Here is a 23,490-nt window from a genome sequence, read left to right as displayed (position 1 = left end):
TAAAAATAATATTGTGTAGGCAAAATTTGTTACCATTAACTCTGTTTAAATCCTTTATTTATTTATTTTTGAGAGGAAAATCCTTTATTGTTGTTATCCATATATGATGTTTACATGTATGTTTTAAAATTTAAATCCATAAACTATTTCGAAAGAGAGTTGAAGTTCAAAGATTCACGATCATGGATTGCATAAAATTGATCAACTTAAACTTTTGTCTAACGAAAATTTTAATACAGTAACAGAAAAAAACTAAAATTTCAATATAGAAGTTTAGTTGAAATATATACATTATTAATTTGATAATATTATTAATTTGAGAATAAATTTCATGTGCCTAAGATCAATCACATATGGTTGATGTGTGTGCGAGTGTTGTAAATTCCAAGGTACTGTGTTCAATCCACTGATAGAAAAATAGAGTAACAATGGAATTCAACGGATACCCGCATGGATATTTATTATAACTCAAAGTAAATCATCCAGAAGTGCATGTTTCATAAGCACATAGTAAGATAACAAAAAAAAGTGCATGTTCATGCAAAATAACATAAGTCTAAGCTGCTCCATAGCCTAGTTTAGCATCCAAATCCCTCTCTACAAATTCTTTTTCTGCTTCAATCAACTCTTCTCTTGCTTTAGCATGATCACTCTCTAGAGCCTCTATAGTCTTCCTCAGCCTATTCACACTTGCATATCTCTGAGCATAACTTTTCTTATCAATTGCAGATTCAAAATATGGCTTCAACCAGGATAAATCAAAACCTACTGTCTCAAGTTCTTCCCATAAAATTTGGAGATGATTACAAGCTTCTTCATTCATATCTTTCACCCTTTTGGTGTTTAGAAAATGTAGAACTCGACCTAATGCTGTGAATGCCCATTCTGTAAACCTAAGAGTATGCTTTCTCTTCCTCTGGTTTTCAACACGTGAGCGATGCCATGAACATGCTTCCTCTATCAGTGGAACAAATTTATTGTCTACTTTGCCTAAGAGTGAGGGATGCCATGAACATGCTTCCTCTAGCAGTGGAACAAATTTTTTGTCTACTTTGCCTAAGCCCCTGAAATCGACCAAATTGACACACAAATTGACACACGAGGGCACCAAAGAGATTTCCTTGACAGAAATTGGTTGCGCTGGTGAATCCATCTTGCTAACTTCTTGATTAATTAGTCTTTCATACTCGTGTTCACTGACAGAAATAATCCGAGCTTTAATAATACAAGTATCATTCACAATAAACGCATTCCATGGGTTGTGGAGTTCATCCAAATGTATGAACTTGTCGACACTCCAGCAATAATTACTTGCATTGAGCTCCTGTTCAGTTTCTGATTGTCGTGTTCGGTTAAAAACAACTTGTATAAAGGGGAAAAAAATGAATGTATCGCATATGAATTCATTCACATGCTCAACCACAAAATAAAGGAAAGTTCATCACAAAACAACTATTGATATAATTAACAGATGTCATGGTGCCTTGTACCAAAAAATGTAAAAGCAATTGTTAATATGAAACATACCTTTGACAATTGTGAGCAAGGCATTGGCTTGATTAGTAAGAGCCAACTCAAGATTTACATATCTTTTCCAGTCTTTAGAAAAATCAGTAATATCAGCAACAACCGAAAGAATTGATAATGACAAGTAACCAGAGTTGTTCTCGTTCCCTTTTGGATTCATAACAATCCGCCTGAAAAACAACATCGAAAACATAAAAAAAAAAAAGTGTAAAAAACATGACAATGATGATTACATAGGAAACTGGAATTCAATCGATCACCAACCATGGATAGCCATTCAAGAAAAAGCTGTCTGAGTACATCTGAGAATCACACTTAGAGAAGTTCTTAATCGTCCATGTGAATTGCTCAATCGTCCATGGGGACCATGGGGATATGTTCTCCATCTCAGCAGCCTAACAGCTTCAACTCTAACACCATTGAGAAAGAATTATATTAATTTATAAAGTACTAAGAACAATCCTTTAATGTATCAACATAGTATCTCAACAACAAAGAGTTGATGAACCAATTTATTTATACAAATCAAGCTAAGCCAAGATGACTTGGTAATCGAGATTGACTGATGTATGTTTGGATGACAATGTGATTTAGTTAATACTCTTAAGTATAGCCTTTGTCAAAATTACAGTGGCTCACCGTGATTACAACAACAATTTCTACAATTGATCCAAATTGCACATTCAAGAGACAAAATAACTCCTGAAAAATAAGAGATAATTTTTCAAAAGAACCTCCAACAATTTTTTATTTTATTTTAGAAATTTAAGAAAAATCCTAAAAATTAAACAAAATTCATCAACTTCACTAAATTACCTATATATATTGCCATTCTACACAAAGGCTGAATTAGTAAGAAAACAAATATGAAAATCACACCAATTTTCAAATGATTCATGCCGAATAATATACGCATGCAAAACTACTATAGTGGACTTAACTTAATTTCGGATAAGGATTTGATCATTTATCTCTTTTTAGGTCATTTTGATCCGCTTGCATATGAATTTTCAAACTTTAAACCTAAAGTTCATATTCAAACATCGGTGACGAAAAATAGTTTTACCAACTTAAAAAATTATCAACACCATAGCCATTAGCAAAACATATGTTTTCGTATCAGATATTATAAAATCAAAATTGCCATAAAAAACAGTTGGATATATACATCAACAATATAGAAGATAGTACCTAAGGCTATGGCAATTCTTCGAAAAAGAATTGCTGCAAGAAAACAAATTAAAATGAAATTAGAAATTGAAGAGGAAATAGAAGGAAAACAATGCATAAACATGTGTTCAAGAGATACCCTTTAGAACGGAAAGAATGGATGTTGTGAGAATGTGAAGGAAAACACATATATATTATATAAGATATAAGTAGTGCATGTGTGCAACTCCAAAAGTCTACCACCTTTTCAAGTACTTTTCATTTGTTGTTATCATCTATTTAACTACCAACAATTTAACGTTCAATAGTATTTTTTTTTTTTTTAAGAATATATTAGAGGAACTTAAGAGTTGATTTATTAAAATAGGTCTCACTATCCCATAGTATTTGGATGAAATAAGGGACTTTTTTTTTTTTTTTTTTTTTTTTGTGTTTGTTTCAGATTTTTAAAAAAAATCATTTTATTAAATAAAAACATTTATAGGCCTCAATTATTTGAGTTTTTTTTTATAAAAAAAAAAATCACTTCTGTCATTTTTTTTGATAGGTGTATCATTTTAAAAAACGTTCAAATTATTAAATATCAGGAACAATTGATCCTAATGGGGAATCAACATCAAAAGCATTTGAACATTCATTCCATACTTTCTTACTCCTTTGCAATATTGAAATTTTGTTTGCTTTGAACTTTGGACTTTCCACAATAAATCTTGTAATCTCATCATGGCAACGTTGTCCCATGTCATTGACAAGCTGAGAACAACATTCATAACTAACCGTTTGATTACCAATATATACAGTATAAAAAATCTCATCATCACATGGTTGGGTTAATTTCTCTATACAAGTGGTCAAATACTTTTGATATGGTGACAATGATTCATTTGATGATGGTGAAATGGGAGATGAAATCTCACTTTTAACTAACATAGAAAAACAAATAATTGCAACATATAATATACTTAAGGTGTGGAATGTTGCCATGACTCAACTTCTTTATAGATATCTATGATTAAGGATGGTTAAAATTATGTTCTGGTTGCATGTTAGTGATAAAGTATGCCATATTTATAGTTTAAAATAAAACAAAAATAAAGCATAAATCAGTTTTTAAAAACTTTTATAAAACATTTAATTCAATTCATATGCTACGTTTTTATAAATATAAACACATTTATAAATATAAACACATAAATACAAACACATAATTCAATAGTTTTTTTGCAAAGAGCTATATTCCAAAAAACCTATTGAATTGATTTTTGCAAGTTTTTATAAATATAAACACATAATTCAATTCACATGCTACGTTTTTTTTTACTATATCACAAGTTACACTTTTGAGTCGTTAAAATTATCTCTTTTCTTTTTTTGGTACATAAAATTATCTTTTCTATTTTGTTACAATAAACTTTATCAATTTTATACAAATACACGTTCAAATTTTATTTTTATTTTTTTTGACAAAAACAAAACGATGTTCATTCATTCAAATTGATAGAATACATTAGAATCAACATCGCTAAAAAAACGTAAAGGATGAATCTGCGAATAAACTCACAACATCCAAGTTAATAGCATATAACGGCAAAATGCTACAAAAAAAAAATGATAATTCTAAATCACCAGAATACCCATACTTCTGGATCTGCAACATTGGCGTCCAAATCATCGATTGAATATGTGATTGACTGAAGCCGATCTTTCAATATTAACCAAACAAACACCACAACAACACGCGAAATCAAACAACGTCGTACAAGACGACGAACAACACAATGATGTACACAGACGACGAAATCACGAAAAAACACAAAAGAAAACACTTGATATATGTGGAAATCACTTATTTAGATTGAAAGGAAATGAAAAAAAAGATGCAGATGGGTGATTCTAGATAAAAAAAATGACCTAAAATCACCCCTCCTCAACGACCGGAAGAGAAAGAAAACTTAGAGAAAAATTCTTGGTAAAGAATTGTAGAGAGCTGTGTTGATTGCTTACGTTCAAATTTTAAATGCAAATGCATTTTTTCAGTTGTTGTATGTTAGTGATTTTTTTCTTGACCAAAAAATAAAATAAAATATGTTAGTGATTTTTGTAGTAAGCAGTTTTTTTTTTTGGTTACTAGTAAGCAGTTTATTATGGCTTATTCATGCTAGTGTAGATTTGAATAAGCCATAATAAAATAAAATTACTGGCCTAATAAAATTGATCAGCTTAAACTTTTGTCCAACTAAAATTTCGAAGCGCGAGTTTTAATTTAAATATACATATACATCATTACTTTTATAAATGGAAGCTAGAATTTGTGGATAAACATATGTAATAAATGAGTAACAATGACCATCAAGATCTAACGCATATGCATAACAATAGAATTCAACACATACATGCATAAATATTTTAATACACATAGTAAGATAACAAAATAGTGCATGTTCATGCAATAGAAAAATAACAAAAGTCTAGGGTGCTCCATATCCTAGTTTAGCATCCAAATCCCTCTCCACGAATCCTTTTTCTGCTTCAATCAACTCTTTTCTTGCTGTTGCAAGATCCCTCTCTATAAGTTCTACATTCTTCCTCAGCTTTTTCACATTTGCTTCTCTCTGGACATAATTTTTCGTCCTCATCGCAGATAAATAAGAAGGCTTTCAACCAGGATAAATCAAAACCAACTGTCTCAAGTTCTTCCCATTAAATTTGGAGACAGTTACAAGCATCTTCATTCATATCTTTCACCTTTTTAGTGTTTAGAAAATATAGAACTCGGCCTAATGCTGTGAACACCCATTCTGTAAATCTACGAGTACGCTTTCTCTTCCTCTGGTCGTCAACAAGTGATTGATACCATGAACATACTTCCTCGATATAGGATGTGTATTTACTTAGATAAGATTTGTGGATGATACAAAACCCATATGGTGTTTTATACCAAAAATGTAAAACTAATTGTTATTATGAAACATACCTTTTGCAATTGTTAGCAAGGCACTGAATTGATTTGTAAGAGCCAACTCAAGATTTACATACATATCTTCTCCACCCTTTAGGAAAATTAAAATTGTCAACATTCAAATAAATTGACAATGACAAGTAACCTGGGTTGTTCTTGCTCCCTTTTGGATTCATAACAATCCGCCTGAAAAAAATATCGAAAACATACAAAAATTGAGCACATGACAATGATGATATGTGTATGTAGTAAATTGGAATTTACTCAGAGCATGAATAGCCTTTGAGGAAGAAACTTTCTGAGTACGTCTTAGAATCACATTTGGAGAAGTTATTAATCGTCCATGTGAATTGCTCAATCGTCCCTGGGGATTTCTTCTCAATTGCTTTACTGTTTCAGTGATGATTCTCCATCTCATAAATCTTACAGCTTCAACTCCAACACTATTGAGAAAGAATCATATTAACTTACAAAGTATGAAGATCATTACATTATCGGTTAAGCTTTCAATTTCCTGATGTAACAACTTGATCATGTACTGATCTTTAAGAAGAAACTGTGCTATATATGTATACGGTAATTCTCAATCAATTACAGGTTGATCGAGCTGTGACACTCGCCATTTCTCAAAATGAAGGGTTACCGTATACATATACAGCACAGTTTCGATCGAGCTGTGACCTGTGACACTCACCAACCTGTGCATTACCTAAAGTACAGGTTGATCGAGCATTTGTGTCTATAATTCTTTTTATAACTTTGAAGATTGGCGACTAGAGATAATCATTTTAGGTGGAAGAATTTATTAAATAGCGGCTGCAGCGGTACTATAGATAGCGAATTTGAACTAATCGCTATTGTTCTGCAATATGTTAATTAGTACAAAATACAGCGGCAATAGCGACACTATAGACCTGTTGCAAATCGAAATTTGAATGAGCTGCTATTTTCCGCGATCGGGGATTGATAGACAACATCAAATATGTTATATTATGATTATTATTCTATGTTTGATACACATCTAATAACAAACAGATAGCGTGTGTATATCACATTCAAATGACAACATACCTGTTTCGAAAGAATTATAGACACTATTTTCAAAAAGAACCTCCAATATTGTTTTAAAAAGAAAAGTTTAGAAATTTATGACAAACACTAAAAAAAATTAAACAAGTAATTATACAATTGCAATAAAATTTAATCAATTAACTTAATTAAATTACTATATAATCATGCTATACAAATCCTGAATTACTAAGAAAAAATGGAAGTACAATAATCACACTGGTTTAAGAATGGATTTACTCACCTTCAATAATACATGCATGCAACAGCCATTTGGCAACTCAAAAAAATTCTCAACAATATTAGGGTTGTTTACTTTGTGAAAATGTTTTTTTTTTTGTTTGTGTTAATTTTAGGCTTAATACATCATTTGGTCCCTTAACTTATTTTTGGATTTCATTTTAGTCCCCTAACTTTAAACTTAGTTGTTGCTGGATTATTATCTTTTGTTTTGGGAAGATGACAATAGATTTTATCATATGTTGTGAGTCCCCTGTTTGTCATGTGTGCTTTTTAAATCCAACTGTTGATCACCAATCTTAACTGACACGTGGAAATGAGTTAACAGATTTTGCAAAATACTAACGGAAATGATCAAAATTGTAAACGGCAGAATATTTATGGGACCAAATTGAGACAGTTTAAAGTTAGGGGACCAAATGAAATCCAAAAATAAGTTAAGGGACCAAAAACATGTATTAAACCTTAATTTTACTTGATAGCAAGAAGATAAGAGACTCTTGAAATAAACAATTGTCCGCGTTCTTTCGAAAACATGATGAAACTGCCAAAATAATTTAAAAAATGCACCACATCTAGTTAGTATTTTATTTTTTCTTCGTCACAATGGTTCCCTTCAAGAGTCTCACTCAACTCTCACACCTTCTTTTTTTTGAACAATAACTCTCACACCTTCTTATCAGTAAGTTAATTAAAAACTTAAAATGAACACATATTTTTTCAATCAAAATAAAAAATAAAAAATTTTGCAAAGTAAATAGGCCATAACAATTCGCTAAGCATAGATTTTTGTATGAATATATAGTCAATTTCGTCCATAAACCATCACTCTCTCATCAATGTAGAGTCCCTATACTATTAAAATAAAATAAAATAAAAGGTCTATAAATTATGAAAGAGATAGTGATCGGAATATTATGAATATATAGTAAATTGAAGTAATCAAAAGAAAAATATATCCATTTAATCCCAAAACTATCATGAAAAACAACAAATTTTGTTAACCGAGACGATAAATAGTTGGATGGGAGAATAGTTTAGGGATCTTCTAGTTGATTTTAATAGTTTAGAGATCAAATTGATTAGAGAGTGGTATTTTTAAGGACTAAATCATAGATATTTTACAAGAAATTTAAAATCTACATTGTCATATAAAAGGATCAGATATATATCAACAATATAGAAGCCATTAGAAAAAGTTGCTTTGAAGAAATAGATAATAGATAGTAGATTGCAAAGTGGGGAGGATGCAAAAGACACTTGAACGTCCAAGTAAATATGAGTGCTAGTAGATTGCAAAGTGAGTAAGAATACAGTGAGTTAACAATATGTTTGTTCGTTTATGGGGTTGAGAGCCCTTGTTTATTGTAAGTATTCGACGATGCTCTCATTGTTGTTACTCCCTCCGGTCATATTTATAAGAAATATTTGACTTTTTTAATTCATTGTATAAATGATGTATTTGGTCTAAATTTTAAACTAGATACATCAATTATTCAATGAATTTAAAAAGTCAATTTTTTCATAAATAAGATCGGAGGGAGTAATATTTTTGCTGCTGTAATTTGGTTGAATCCATTACATATATGACTTGGTCTGTTTATAGTCCAAGATAAGTGTGCCGCCTATCTGATTCTAATTGTTTGTTGATGTTTAAGGTGGTGGATTATGTTGGCGCTCTATTCATTCATTATGCGAGGAATGAGGTGGTTCTTGAGACGGAAAATGAGGTATATTATCTTATGTCAAGTATCGCCCTGAAGTGAGATGTCTCTTAAGGCGGTGAAGGAGGTAAGTTGTGCTACACCATGTTATTTATTGAGGTTGCAAGTTTTGACAAGGAGAAAATCTAACATAACAATTAACATATTAATATTTTTTATTGAAAAAACACCCTTTAATTCCATGAGATGTTTATAACCTTTTTTATTTATGCATTATATATACACACACATTACACATTTATACGTATACATCCAATGGATGATTATGCTTTAGTATAATTGATATTTCAAACATTATTCCAACACTTGCAACCTCAAAAAACAATTTTTTAGATATCAAGTTGTACAGATTTTTAAGTTTGTACGAGATATACTTAATAAAAGTTAAATACATTAGGATCTATTGAGTTATAGTTAAATACATTAGGATCTGCTGACTGAGGGTTATTATTTAGTAAAGAAGAGACACAAGAATCCCAAACTTTTGCACTCCTTTTCAATATTGAAGTTTTGCTCTTCCTAAAATCTTCTGATGTCAAAATAGCTTTTGTCATGTCATCATGACATTGTTTTCCCACTTCATTCACAAGGTTAAAACAACATTCCTTACCAACTGTTTGATTCCCAAAATTTATACTAAAGAAAATCTCATCACCACATGGTTGGTATACCTTTGTAGCACAATTTTTTAAATGCTTTTCAAACAATGATGGCTGGGTTGATGCATCAAGAGGGGGTTCATTTGATACTTGAGCATGAGATGAAATTCCAGTTTCAACTAACAAAGCAAAATAAGTTAATACTATTGGTAATAAACTAAAAGTATTGAATGTAGCCATGGCTAATTTTATTTTTTAGATATAGGATAAATGGTGGCTTGTTAGTAGTCATGTGAGCTATATTTATAGTTTAATAGTAATTAATATTTGCTTGAGTTAGTTTTTGAAAACTCTAGTAATTAAAACCAAAATTAATTCAGGCTTAAGCTCTCTTTGTAATAAAAAAAATAAATTGAACTGATGTTTGCAAGGTTTAAAAACGTCCATAATTAAATTTACATATGTAACACTTTTAGTTAGTTAAAATTTTGGGTTCCATTGTTGCAAAATGATTATCAGTTTCATAAAAAATGAATGTTACGAGTTTTAAATGTAGATGTCTTAAAAAAAGAGTTTTAAATGTAGATGCATATTTTCAATAAAGAAGTTCTTGTCATTTTGTAAAAAACGCAAAAAAAAAATAAAATAAATAAATAACGGGAAGAAAAAATTCAAAAAAAAAAAAAATGTGATAACTTAATCATCTATTAAAAAAAGGGTCATGCTATTGCTAACAGGTGCCCCTCGGGCACAGGTTAAGAAGTCAAATATAATAATATTTGCATTAAACGCTTTAATAATGATTCAAAAAGGGTAATATTTGCATTCAAAATTGTGTAATCAATGAATTAAAGGCTTCTTCATTTGGCTTAAAGTTTCCTCTTTTGACTTCCTTAACTAGTTTTCGGGGGCACTAGTTAGCATTACCCTTACAAAAAGGAAAAGATGTTTGGTATTTTCTTTTCTTTTTTCAAAGGTTGTTTGGAATTGCTTATTGGCTTTTCATATGAAATTGTTTCGGATTGAGCCTAGGCCCATATCGTTGGCCCAACATACATCAATCTAATAACCCTAATCCTTGCTTTCTCGAGGACTATAGAGGACATCCCATGTGTGTGGCCACCATAGAGGAACACGATCTCTACCAATATCCTTCGATAAGATGTGAATTTCATAAACGATAATTGCTTTTGTGTAAGTGATGCAAGTTCATCTGTGATTTTTTAAATGATGTGAAATGATGATTATTTAATGATGTGAAAGATATATATATATATATATATATATATATATATATATATATATATATATATATAATTGATGATGTTTTATGTATTTAATCTTTGAGCCTATTAATTATGTTTATGCAATTTTCTTAGTTTGGAGAAATACTCACCCCGATTGCGGATTGGGCGTTTGTACCATTGTTTGATACATATATTCAGGACAAAGAACTTTAGACAATGCGAGCTTAGAGTACGACGAAGAATCTTTCTCGTCAATCCTTCTTTTCATTAGGAGTTTATTTTGGGTCAATGCTCTGATCCTGTAACACTAGGGAATTGGGGTTTTCCTTTTATTTTATGATTATGTTTTGGAATTTATATTTGAATTTAGCTTATTTGTTAAGATAACGTGTCAATGTTTTGTTCACTGCACTTTTTTAAGACGATATTTGAATGATGGAAATGTGTGACACCCTTGTGTGTTGAATTATTATTTGTATTTTAAATTTAAAAAAAAAAATATTTGTTGAGATTTAGGGTGTTACAACGATGGCCTATGACCACCTCTTGGAAGAGGGATTTTACGTTACCCATTAGAAATTTCAAATAAATCTGAAGAAAAAAAATGTCATAAGAAAAGAAGTTTAAACACACAAGAAAGACTGGAACGAAAGAGAAAAAAAAAATGCAATGAAGAAAGTAAAAAAAAGAGTCCTTCTTTATAGAGACGAATTCTCCTCAAAAGTAACGATGTTTAGTATCGAAAAGAAACAACAAACCATATTATATATGCATATTGGCTTATTATGCTATCAATTAATATTAAGGGATGGATAGCTCACTTGGTTGAGCTAGAGATTAAAGGAGTCAAAGAGTTACATTTTTAAGGTTCGATTTACATGAAGAAAATATTAACAGAACAATTGACGTAATAACATTTGTCATAGGAAAATATTAAGTGTTAAACACAATGATCATAGGTGAAAACCAAAACAACTATTTATACAAAGTTTTAGTATATGTTGATATTCCAAACATAATTCCAACACTTGCAGCATAAAAAAAACAATTTATTAGATATCAAGTTGTACAATCTTTTAAATTTGCACGAGATACCTAATTAAAGTTAAATATGATCGAATGGGTTAAAGTTAAATACATTAGGATCTATTGAGTTAAATACATAAGGATCTGCTACAGGAGGGATATTTAGTAAAGAAGAGACACAAGAATCCCAAACTTTCCAACTCCTTTCCAAAATTGAAGTTTTTTTCTTCTTGAAATTTTCTGATGCAAAAATATATTTTGTCATGTCGTCATGACATTGTTTTCCCACCTCATTCACAAGGTTAAAACAACATTCATTACCAGCTGTTTGATTACCGAAAAATATACTAAAGAATATTTCATCACCACATGGTTGGTATAACTTTGTTGCACAATTTTTTAAGTGTTTTTCAAACCATGATGACTGGGTTGGTGCATGAGGAGGGGGATCATTTGATAGTTGAACATGAGATGAAATTCCGGTTTGAACTAACAAAGCACAATAAGCTATTACTATTGGTAATAAACTAAAGGTGTTGAATGTTGCCATGGGTTGATTTTTTTAGAGATGCAACATTAAGGATAGCTCAAATAATTTGTTGGTAGCTTGTTAGTAATCAAGTGATCTATATTTATTGTTTAAAGGTAATTAATATTTGAATGAAACGGTTTTTTTAAAACTCTAATAATTAAAAAAAACCAAGATTAATTGAACTGATGTTTGCAAGTTTTAAGAAACGTCCATAATTCAATTCATATTTAACACTTTTAGTTTGTTAAAAGTTTGAGTTCCATCATAGCAAAACAATTATCAGTTTCATATAAAATGTATGTTTCAAGTTTTTAATGTAGATTTCCTTTAAAAAAAGGTTTAAATGTAGATGCATATTTTCAATAAAGAAGTTCTAGTTGTAATTGTTGAGAATTGTTTGAAAATTGATGATTGAAGTTTGAAAAAAAACCGTAACACGATTTGGAGAAGGTTTTGGAGGTTTTGTCACGGCAAAAATCATGGTCCGGAGGGTTGAAATCGTTGTGCGATTTTGAATAATATTAAGTACTGCATGAAATCGTTGCACGATTTGTGCAAATCCTGGCACGCTTTTGATATAGGACATTTTTTTTAAGGACACTATATAAGGCTTCATTCTTCATGTTTTGAGTAGAGCATTAAGAGAAAGAAACTTGGGAAATCAAAGATGGTAAGTTTAGAGTTAATAGTGTCTTTGGTGAAGTTCTTTTGAGAGGTTCTCTTGAGTTGGGAAACATTAGTAAACACCTTGGGTGGGTGAATTCATTGAGTCTCTTGTTCTTAGGAAGAGATTGAGAAAAATGTAGAAATTAGGCTTTGTTCTTCGTGAGCTTGTTGAAGCTAATTTTTTTTAACCATTTTGTATCTCTTTGTAAAGAACTTATTGATGGGTCGAAATGGTTAAACATTTCTTGATGTGTTTGTTTCTCTTTATCTTTTGCTTATGGTTTTTTGTGTTTTACACTTGATTCCAAGATTATATCTAGATTTGTTATTGTTGTTGTTGGTTTGTTTGAGGTTACTTTGATATTAGTTACTACTTTCATTTTACTCCACACATCCAAGTTTATTGGTGTGAGATTAGAGTCCGAATTCACAACAATAATTCCCTAAAAAAAGGTTATAGTTGTAATTTTGTAAGAAACACAACAAAATAAATTTGGGAAGGAAAAACTCCAAAAATAAGATATACTACTCAAAATATAAAATGTACATTAAGGAAAACATGGCAATTAAAAAAAAGGGAAAGATGTTTGGTATTTGCTTTTTTCTTAAAATGAAACAATAACAGTATCTAAAAAACTATTGGTAAGGTACACATGGCTGGTTTTAATTGGTTGTGGGTAACAAAGCCACAATTTTCCAAAGGAATTTAAATTTTATCAAAAAAAAAAGTTTATATTGAAGATCTCCTATTCCAAGGTTTATTTACGTCAAATTCATGTTAAAAATTCGTTGTAGTTTTTTTTTTTTTTTTTGACAAAACATATTTATAGTAGTTGTGATGAACAATATTTCGCAAATTGATATGTTACACAAGTGTTCAGGTTGTTGAATTTTTTTGCAGAGGCAAATTGGTGGAGTGTGGAGTCTTTGGCGTATAAATGCACATCATGAAAATACTTAATATTAATTTCGTGTTCTATCAAAACATCATGAACTTCTTTGTATTATCATCACATACTGCATATTACAATCATGATTAAGCATTTGCAACAAATAATGTCACACTATACATTATGCAATATGATTTCATGTTATCCCAGCTGGGTGTATTAATCATATTTTGACAGCATTTTATCTATTTTCTAAAAATTAGCTGGAACTACACCCAGCTATGTGCCGAAATATGTTTTCACACAACAGATCATATACATTAATAATATGATTTTACTGGCTAGTGCAACTTTATTAAAAGTCACCTAAGATGAATATTTCATGATGTTACCACAGCTGTCTACGGCAAAATATTAATATAGGATATCATTTAATGTAGTGTCTATTTTTATTTTTACTTAATAAAAAGTTGGGAAGGAAGAAACTTTTATTAGGTAAAGTGATATAAATTTTCATTTTACAACCGTTTTCAAAAGAGGGGACTAATGTAATTTTAATAACTTAGTAGGCTGTCATTTACAGTGTCAATATAAAAATCTTAACAAAAAAGACAAATGTTAACCTAAAGTTTATCATAATATAATGTTCACCCAACCCAATAGTGATAGTTAGTCTTTGTTCACGTTAATGGACAAGTGCTATTCATCCACTTCCTGTGAAAGCAAATTTTGTGAGATACTTTCTTATTTAGGTGGCACTTATATAATAAATCCTTGTGCAAGTAAATATATTAGAATGATTTTTTACATCGTCAATCAATCCGTATGAAACTTGTTAGATTATTAAAAAAAAAATGAATTTAATCACACTTTCCTAAAATCACACCTACAATCAATTTAGTGGATTATATCTTCTAATCTTTAAAAAACTATTTTTTAAATTAGATTGTAAATAAGTAGTTGATGATGCCTTTGAGGTAAAATTTAATATAAGAGAGAATGGCTCTCCTTCGCAGAAGGGTGCAAAGAATCATCTTAGTTAATGATAATAACTTTTTGATTAATTTCTTTTTAATGAAAATGTTAATATGGTATTGGTTATGTTAGTATTTTCTCTCTTGTAAGGATTTTTTTAACTTCTTCACTTCTTTAATCTTTTTTTTATCAAGGCGAGAAAAAATTAAATTGCAAAACAGAAGGAGGTATGAACCTAACTTCTATTGATACCTTATAACTATTTTTTGTGACAAATTATTGGTAGTGCTCATGTTTTAATAAGAGTGTCAATCTCTTATGTTATTTCCAAATGTCTTTGAAGACTTTCACGCTCCACTTGACTACATTAAAAAAATTATTTACAATAAAATGTTTTAACTTAATAAAAGTATTTGTTGTCTAACTTTTATTTTGTAATGAACTGTTGTCTTAATATATTTTAAACATGGACGACTGTTGTCTAACTTAACAACAAAGCTAAAGACCATTTCCATACAATAATAAATGGAAGAAAATGTAGAAAATATTACCTTAGCCCCATAGGAAGCATATTTTAGTCAATAACCAAATTTCATACCTTTTTGTATGTAGTGTACTTTCATATTGTTAGACTAGTTGTGATTCTTCTTCCTATCACTAGATACATTGTACTTCCACTAACCTATATATATTTTCAATTTCAGCCGTTTAAACTTTAAAAAAATGAGAACTATATTAAGAAGGCTTTTTTCTCTCTTGTGTAAATTATTATATAACCCCACCACCATCTTTGAATATAATTTTCTTTTTTCTTTCAAATATTCCATCTTCTTCTTCACCCGTGTGGAACGGATTCTAGAAACACGTAATTCTTCTCAGCCCCACAACCCACCATTTGCTGTCTCTCTTGGGTATCACGTTCATACACTTTCTATACTTTCTACCTCCCAACGCTATTTCCATACAACTATATACCACTTTATACATTTATTACAGTCAAATTTTTACCTATTTTTTCTAACACGTGTCACAAATATACACGGTTCAAACCCTATATAAAAGAAAACAACAATCAAGTTCAATACACTCACATGATGAACGTTGAATTCTTGCCCAACAAGAAAGGAAGCAGCAATAACCCACCAAACACGCTTATACAAGTCTTATAAAAACCTATAAACAATTCAACATAACAAAACTACACTTCAAAGTTAAAAAAATCACCATGAACGACAGCAACACCAACCAAAACGACAGAGTAAAATCACTAGATTTCAAAACCCTAAAAGTTATCTCAGCTGTAGGACGCGGCGCCAAAGGCGTCGTGTTCCTGGCGAGAACCGGTAACCGGTCGTCAGAAGAATATCTGGCACTGAAAGTAATGTCAAAAGCTCTCATAGATCAGAAGAAATCAAAAAATCCTAAAGGTTGTGGTGAGTATAAGAGAGCCTCGTTTGAACAAGAAGTGCTACGTAGTTTTGATCATCCTCTTTTGCCGCGGTTGCGAGGTGTTTTCGAAACTGAGAAGATTGTTGGATTCGCCATTGATTATTGCAATGGTGGTAACCTCCATTCTCTCAGAAAGAAACAGTCTGAGAAAATGTTCTCCGATGATGCCATCAGGTACTTTTTTCATGAGATTCAGCTCTTGTCATTTCCATTCGTCTAAACAGTTTTGTTATGTAGATCTTGATTTTGATTTTTTGTTTTGAATTTTGGTGAAGGTTTTATGCTGCTGAAATGGTTCTGGCATTGGAGTATCTACACGATTTAGGAATAGTTTACAGAGATTTGAAGCCAGATAATGTGATGATTCAAGAAAATGGTCACATAATGCTCGTAGATTTCGATCTCTCTACAAAGCTGAAACCTATAACACCACCTCAATCACTGAGTCACAACTCGTCTTCAGAGAGATCCAAACCTTCTAAGGAAAAGCACACGAAGAATCGATTGTTCTCGCGGTTCTACCGTTGTAACTCAGGGATCTCACCGTGTGACTCCGATTTCCTTCCAACAGATTCCGGCTCATTCAAACGCAACGAGCCGGAATCTGTTGAGAAATCAAAGTCATTTGTTGGAACGGAAGAGTACGTGGCACCTGAAATTGTAAACGGAAAAGGTCATGGTTTTGAAGTTGATTGGTGGTCGTTAGGTGTTGTTTTATACGAAATGTTGTATGGAACGACGCCGTTTAATGGGACTAATAGGAAAGAAACGTTTTACAGGATTTTGTCAAAGGAACCTGAGTTAACGGGAGAGAAAACAGCGTTAAGGGATTTGATTAGGAGATTGTTGGAAAAGGATCCTGACCGTAGGATTAAGGTGGATGAAATCAAGGGTCATGATTTCTTTAAAGGAGTAAAGTGGGACACGGTTTTGGAATTGGCAAGACCACCTTATATTCCTCCACTAATTGAAGTTGAGAATGAGAATAATAAGGGGTATAGTAGAAATTATGTGGAGGTATTTGTTCATGAGGTATTTTTTCCTGAAAGTGATGATGATGATGAAGAGAAAAAGAAGAATAAAATGGAGGAAAAGAAGGATAAAAAAGTGTGGGTTGATAAATTGAGTAGTAGTCTCAATGAGAATGAGGATTTTTTTATTTTTTGATATGATTTATATTCTTTGATAGCTATTTTATTTTGTAGATATTATATATAGTATTTTTAGGCATCTAACTGTTAGATAATTTTGAGTCAAAAAATTGTTATATACTATAGATCATATTGCCAAGATCTATAAACTTCTTTGTTATTTTATTGTATTAATCATATGAGACCTAGCACAATTTTTTTGACCGATAATTCACAATTGAAAATTATTAATTTTAACATCACATATCAGGGACGCAAGGAAATTGTCTAGTGGCTAGAGCTCACACAATTTAATTGTGGAGAAGTGGGATGTTCGGGGTTCGAACCTCAGTCCCTGCATAAAATATCTAATATCTCTACCAACTGAGCTAAGTTCCACAATTGAAAATTATTAATTTTAAAATCACATGTCACGGATGCAAGGAAATTGTCTCTCTATTTTTTTTTATCATAAATACAAATTTATATTTGGACTATACAAAAATTATATATATATATAGATTAGGAGAAAGTCAAATCTTATGTAAATAAATCAGTGGAAGTATCCCCGTGAGATTAGTTCAGTTGGTAGGATATTGCATATTATATGCAGGGGTTAGGGTTCGAACCACAACACTCTATTTCTCCACATTTAATTGTGTGAGCTCTAGTCAGTGACGGATCTTCTCTAAGACCCACCGGTGCCATGGCATCCCCTGGTTTTTCTATATATATAATATATCTGGCATGAAAGTTTTATAAGTTTTCCTGTGTTGCAGTGGATAGGGGGTGTGTGATTCTTCAGGATGTCGCTTGTTTGTATCCTAGTTCAACCCTTTTTTATTTTTCTATTATATTTTTAATATTTTATTTAAAAGACGTGATTGTGGGGGAATCAAGCCGTCATCAGTGTACTTGATTCGAGCAAAACTAAACCATTAGATCAGTTAATATTTCTGATATTCTTTGAAACAATTTAATATATATTCCATAAACTTTTGACATTTCAAAAGAATAACCTTAAGATATGTCACTGGCTTTGATCATTAGACTACTTGATAAAAAAATAAATTAGTGGAAGTTAAATATCCAACTATATGTGAAAATGTCTTTGGATGAAATTTTCTCTCTTTAATTCCTATAACATGTTTACTTTGTCAAAAAGTCCGATATAAATGTGTAGGAGATTAAGGGTTCCGTGATAGATGTATATTTAATGAATCGTCGTGGTCAAAAGTTTGCAACACGAGATCTATGTATGAGGCAAAAGTGTTTCATCGTCACGGTTGTTATATTATTATACTCACGTTATAAGATTAAAGAATTCACATTCTTTGCATCAAATTAAAAGACTAAATTGATAGGACGGTGCATTATTATATGTATGGGCTAAGATTTGAATCCCAGACATCTCACTTATTCATCTAATAAGATGAATTTTAGCCACTATAATATCTGACCTAAAAAAAAAAAAAAACTCTTATCATATTTAATCATGTTGTTTAAAAAAATCATTTTTACAAGAAAAACTTTTACTCCCAGTATTTCATTATAATTGTCTTTCAGGATTGTGCATGGTTATCAAGGAAATAATTGATTTGGTTGATTTAAATGGTAAAATTAGAAGTGTCGATTAACTAAAATATTTGTATTAATAGTAAATTAGTTAAGCGGAATGAAATTCAATAAATAAAGTTATATAAAGAAAATACACCATCCAATCATTATTATAAGCAAAAATCAATATTTTTGGTTCATTCATTAAATGATGTATGTGGTCTATAATAAAGATCATATACATCATTAATTGAATAAATTTAAAATGTAGATTTTTTACTTATAATAATGACCAGAAAGTGTAATAATAAATTTTGCATTGATATTGTAAAGCTATAATTATTTTGAGATACGAAAAATACAAGTGACTATTAAAAAGAGAGAAGGAGATGTAGTACTTATTCTCATCAAATTAAATGCATTTAATTGTCTCTCTCTCTCTCTCATTTTCTCCATAATGAATGCAAATTATTTTTACATATTCTCATGAAACTTATTTCAAGGAAAACATAAAAAGTACTTATACTCCAGATTATTATGTTTTAGTTTTCATAATAATTGTGATTTGATTTTTTTTTCTTATAATTTGTGTAACACCCTGTTACCCAAAAGTAATTAAATAACAAATAATTATCAGAGTATTTCGCCAAACAAGTATGCTACATTGCAATTTCAAAATTCTTAAATAGCATATGAAACTATTTAATTAAACAACGTTCAAACATCATTTAAACAGCAGCGGAATGTTATTCAACATCATCAAAAACAGTTAAATCCTCCAAAACATCATCTTGGCATAAGCCTAACAACAATTTCAACCATCATAGGGCCATAACAACAAGATTCAAAATGAGATACATAAGGAATGAAATACAACCAATAAAACACATCTCGAATGTATCAGAGCCCTAGACACGACATTGAGCCACCACCAACTACTCAGGATCACCTGCAAGTTACCCATAGGAAGGGCAACATTTTCAAGCAGAAGGGGTGAGATTCACAACAATAAATATATATATTAAATCTTCAATTGAATCTAACACCCTATAACATCAAATACATCAACTTGCAAATATACATAATTAATTCACAAGCAACAACAACATCATCAGAATCCACTCATCAAGTATGTATACAGTGTACATATTTACCAAACAACATCATCATCATCAAGTAACAACTACAATCCACAACTACGACTCATGCAAATGACATGACAACACTGCTAAGACAACACCTTAGACTTCTCAAATATGCAAATATACATGTGGTACCAAACAGGACCGAAGTCCTCATCGCTTTTGAATAGTTAAAGCATTCATCAGGACCGAAGCCCTCACCGCTGTTGAGCAACTAGTACTCCAGGACATGAGTCCTCTCCGCTGTTTTATGCATATGCAATGGACCTACTTGTGTATATCTACATACAACTGACCATGCAATGCAAACTCCATGTGACACCACTTGAACAACATGTATGATTCAATAAATAGCATACATTTCAGTCATCAACAGTAATCATCAATCCAGCAATCCAATCATCCCAAATAATACATAATTACATATAACCATGCTCAAAAACTACAACATCAAACACTACCATCCATACAAACAAACAGCACTCAGGAACTGTGCAACTCGCCTCGCGAGCACATCTACTCGCTATGGCGAGTTCACAAAACTACTTGCTCGCCATGGCGAGTTCAATGCGAACTCGAGGCGAGTGAAAAATAGGTGCTCTCGGAAAAAATGACATTTTCTCACTCCAACTTCTATACTAAGCTCCCTAATCATCTTTTTATCCTGAAAATTGTTCCAGTCTTCATTAATATCATCTAGGTACCTTAAACCATCCCCAAAACATCTTATAACAACTTTTCAAAAATCAAGTTTTGATCTGGCTACTCGCCATGGCGAGTTGGTCTGCTCGCGAGGCGAGTGTTGATGTTGTTCAATCGCGAGGCGAGACATGAATGCTCGCGAGGCGAGCGATGAACATCAGTACGGGCAGAAAACTGGTTTTTCCCCAAAATCTCATTTTTCTTCCAATCACTCCCCAAATCAGTTTACAGACATAAATTAACTTTCTGTATGTACTTAGAACCTATTTCTAACATCAAATTCACACCCACAGCTCCAAAAATCAACAATTCAACATAAAACCCAAAATCCCCAATTTTCACCATAACCTGTTAAACTCAAAATCAGAATCTAAAATCTACACTATTGAAGTAAACCTCACCCTTACCTTAATTCATAATGAAAAATGCACAGCAAAAAGGGTTCCTCTGGTTCTTCTCCCTTGTTCCTGGTTTCCTCTCCCTTGGCTTGGTTTCACATAAAACAGTTCTCACGTACAATACTTTCTAACTTCTATTTTCTAACTTCCCACTTACTTAACTCCCTTCATTTCATTTAAACCCCTTTAATTTTAATAATTTCTATTAACTCCCCAAACACCAAAATAATTATTATTTCACACTTATTTCTAATTATTATTAAATAAACCATATAATAAAATAGTACACCACGTAAATCACCCAAAAAACACACACACACACACACACATATATATATATATATATACTCCGCATAAATCACCAAACATCATATATAAATATATATATACTCCACATTAATCAAAATAATTAAATACAACAACTAGGGCGTTACAATTTGAAACTGAGAGAGTATACACTAACATTTGGACGAGCATTATCGTACTCGTTTGTCCGATCTTTTTATTACGTTAAACATTGGGCATAGATCAAAGTGTAACAGCCTAGAGCTCATGACTATAGGGTCCAAAAATGTTTTTATTGAAGGTGTATATAGCAAGTTTGTTTTATAGGGGGTTATATATATACATAAAAAGAAGTATCAAGAGGGCCCAAACATTTATGAATTTTTTTTTTACAACCCAACATCATTTCATTTTTACACCTCTACTCCAGCCAGCCTAAACACAAAATTGAGAAGTGAGAGCTCAAAACATAGAAGTAAAATGCAAATATCTACCAATGTTGTTCCCCTTACCATCCACCATTCGTCATTGGATTCGTTTCGTCTCGTTAGTGCATTACTTTACTTTAGGTATGAATGAATCAGTTTTTAAATTTTGAATGAATGAATGTAGAATGAGTTGATTTTGAATGAATGGTTTTTAATACATCTGTCATATAAGGATTATTTTACTGTTGGTATATATTTTTTATAAGGATCAATTTATTTTTGGTATATGTTTTTTATTCTAAGGATTCTTTTTGGTGTTTTCAGATTGAAGCTACCTTGAGCTTCTTGAGTCTAACGGTGATGTTCCCCTTCCCAGCCGTCACGTCACCGTTCGTCTTTGGATTGAATTCGTCTCGTGAGTGCATGACTTCACTTCAAGCATGAATGAATCAATTATTTAAGATTTTGAACGATTGATTTATGTATGATTCTGAACGAAATCAGTCAATGAATAAGAATGAGTTTATTTTGAATGAATGATTTTTAATTCATCTATTGTATAAGGATTATTTTACTTTTGGTATTGTTTTTTATTTTAATGATGTTCAACAAAAATAAATAAATAAAAAAAGGAAAATAATAAAATGAAAAAATCATGGGCCAAGGGAAAAGATAGTGAGTACTACTCAACAAACACCTCAACAAGCACGAGTCTAAGACAAGGCTTTAGTGGCTTATGAATTTAGGTTTTACTCAAGTGACGGTGGAACTAGAGCTTGATCATATAGAAGTGAGAATTTGATACTATTTTAAATGTTCGTAGAAAGTTATATTTCCTTTATATTAAACTTTAGTAAACATAATTCAAAATCCGCCACGTATACATTTGAAACTAGTGTGACAAAAGCTCCATGCCACACAATTCAAAATCCATAATTGAAGTTTCAAATTTATATGGTTTCGAAGGGCACACACCCCAACTTAACATGAGAACTTTCAATCAAAAACTTAAATTCCATATGGATGGGGACAAATAAAATTATATTATGTTTGACTTCTCAATCACATGCATCATATCCCATGAAAACTGCCAAGCAAATGAAGTCTAAAGATACAAATTAAATATAAAATTCCAGCCAGAAAATCATCATTCGGTTTCCATATGTTTGTAAGTTGTTTGCTACATCGTAATTAAAAAGCCAAAGACGCATAATGATGTAGTAATTTGGTTCCTACTAGTGAGATATATTAGCTTCCATGCAGCAACAATTATGTTAAAACTTTTACCCGGACCCGGTTCAATAATTTTCAATGGTTGGTGGAATTTAAAGGAAATTTTAAAACATGGATCCTTTTTGTTTGAATATGTAGTCTATAATTCGTTGATCAAAACTAATGAAAAATAAAATTGTGTTGGTGAACTTGGAAGTTAAAGCTTTAGTAACCTAATCCTTAGATGGACGGACATTGCATATCCCTTACATTTGTCATAATTAAATCAAATTTTTGGTATAATTTTCCCCATTCATGCTATTCTAATTTTATTATTTCAATTCATGATGCATCATAAACTTTTCAACTCTTAAATTGTAGTGCTCTGTTATATACGATAAGATAAAAAAAATTAGCTAGAGAAATGACGAGCGTTTTAAACTGATCAAATCCAATTCAAATGACGAGTGTTTCAAACTAAAGAATTATGTAAGTAACTAGAGAGAGAATGTAAAAGATGCAACTTAATTATATTTCTATGTATTGAATTACAATTGATGAAGG

The 23,490-nt window shown here is 31.1% G+C and overlaps 2 protein-coding genes across 2 annotated transcripts; one reads left to right on the top strand and one right to left on the bottom strand.

Moving 5' to 3' along the window:
• Positions 1-428: 428 nt before the first annotated feature.
• Positions 429-2,036, bottom strand: LOC11424957 (ubiquitin carboxyl-terminal hydrolase 12). Its single transcript, XM_039829422.1, has 4 exons — positions 1,792-2,036; positions 1,528-1,697; positions 1,002-1,335; positions 429-705 (listed from the first exon to the last, which is right to left on the bottom strand). The coding sequence occupies exons 1-4, from the start codon at positions 1,911-1,913 to the stop codon at positions 681-683; spliced, it is 651 nt and encodes a 216-aa protein (XP_039685356.1). The 5' UTR covers positions 1,914-2,036; the 3' UTR covers positions 429-680.
• Positions 2,037-15,617: 13,581 nt separating this feature from the next.
• LOC11428596 (serine/threonine-protein kinase OXI1) lies at positions 15,618-17,433 on the top strand. The gene is made up of 2 exons (XM_003626852.4): positions 15,618-16,246; positions 16,348-17,433. The coding sequence occupies exons 1-2, from the start codon at positions 15,849-15,851 to the stop codon at positions 17,237-17,239; spliced, it is 1,290 nt and encodes a 429-aa protein (XP_003626900.1). The 5' UTR covers positions 15,618-15,848; the 3' UTR covers positions 17,240-17,433.
• Positions 17,434-23,490: the final 6,057 nt, after the last annotated feature.

Source organism: Medicago truncatula, chromosome 8 (assembly GCF_003473485.1).
Source record: "Medicago truncatula cultivar Jemalong A17 chromosome 8, MtrunA17r5.0-ANR, whole genome shotgun sequence".
Taxonomy (NCBI): domain Eukaryota; kingdom Viridiplantae; phylum Streptophyta; class Magnoliopsida; order Fabales; family Fabaceae; genus Medicago; species Medicago truncatula.
This window is presented reverse-complemented; position numbering and strand designations above follow the sequence as displayed.

Coding starts and splice junctions, on each gene's coding strand:
- LOC11424957 (XM_039829422.1), bottom strand. CDS start 1,913: ATGGAGAACATATCCCCATGGTCCCCATGGACGATTGAGCAATTCACA. Junction 1,336..1,527: donor CTTGCTCACAATTGTCAAAG/GTATGTTTCATA, acceptor CACGACAATCAG/AAACTGAACAGGAGCTCAAT. Junction 706..1,001: donor GAAGCATGTTCATGGCATCC/CTCACTCTTAGG, acceptor AGAAAAGTTATG/CTCAGAGATATGCAAGTGTG.
- LOC11428596 (XM_003626852.4), top strand. CDS start 15,849: ATGAACGACAGCAACACCAACCAAAACGACAGAGTAAAATCACTAGAT. Junction 16,247..16,347: donor TTCTCCGATGATGCCATCAG/GTACTTTTTTCA, acceptor ATTTTGGTGAAG/GTTTTATGCTGCTGAAATGG.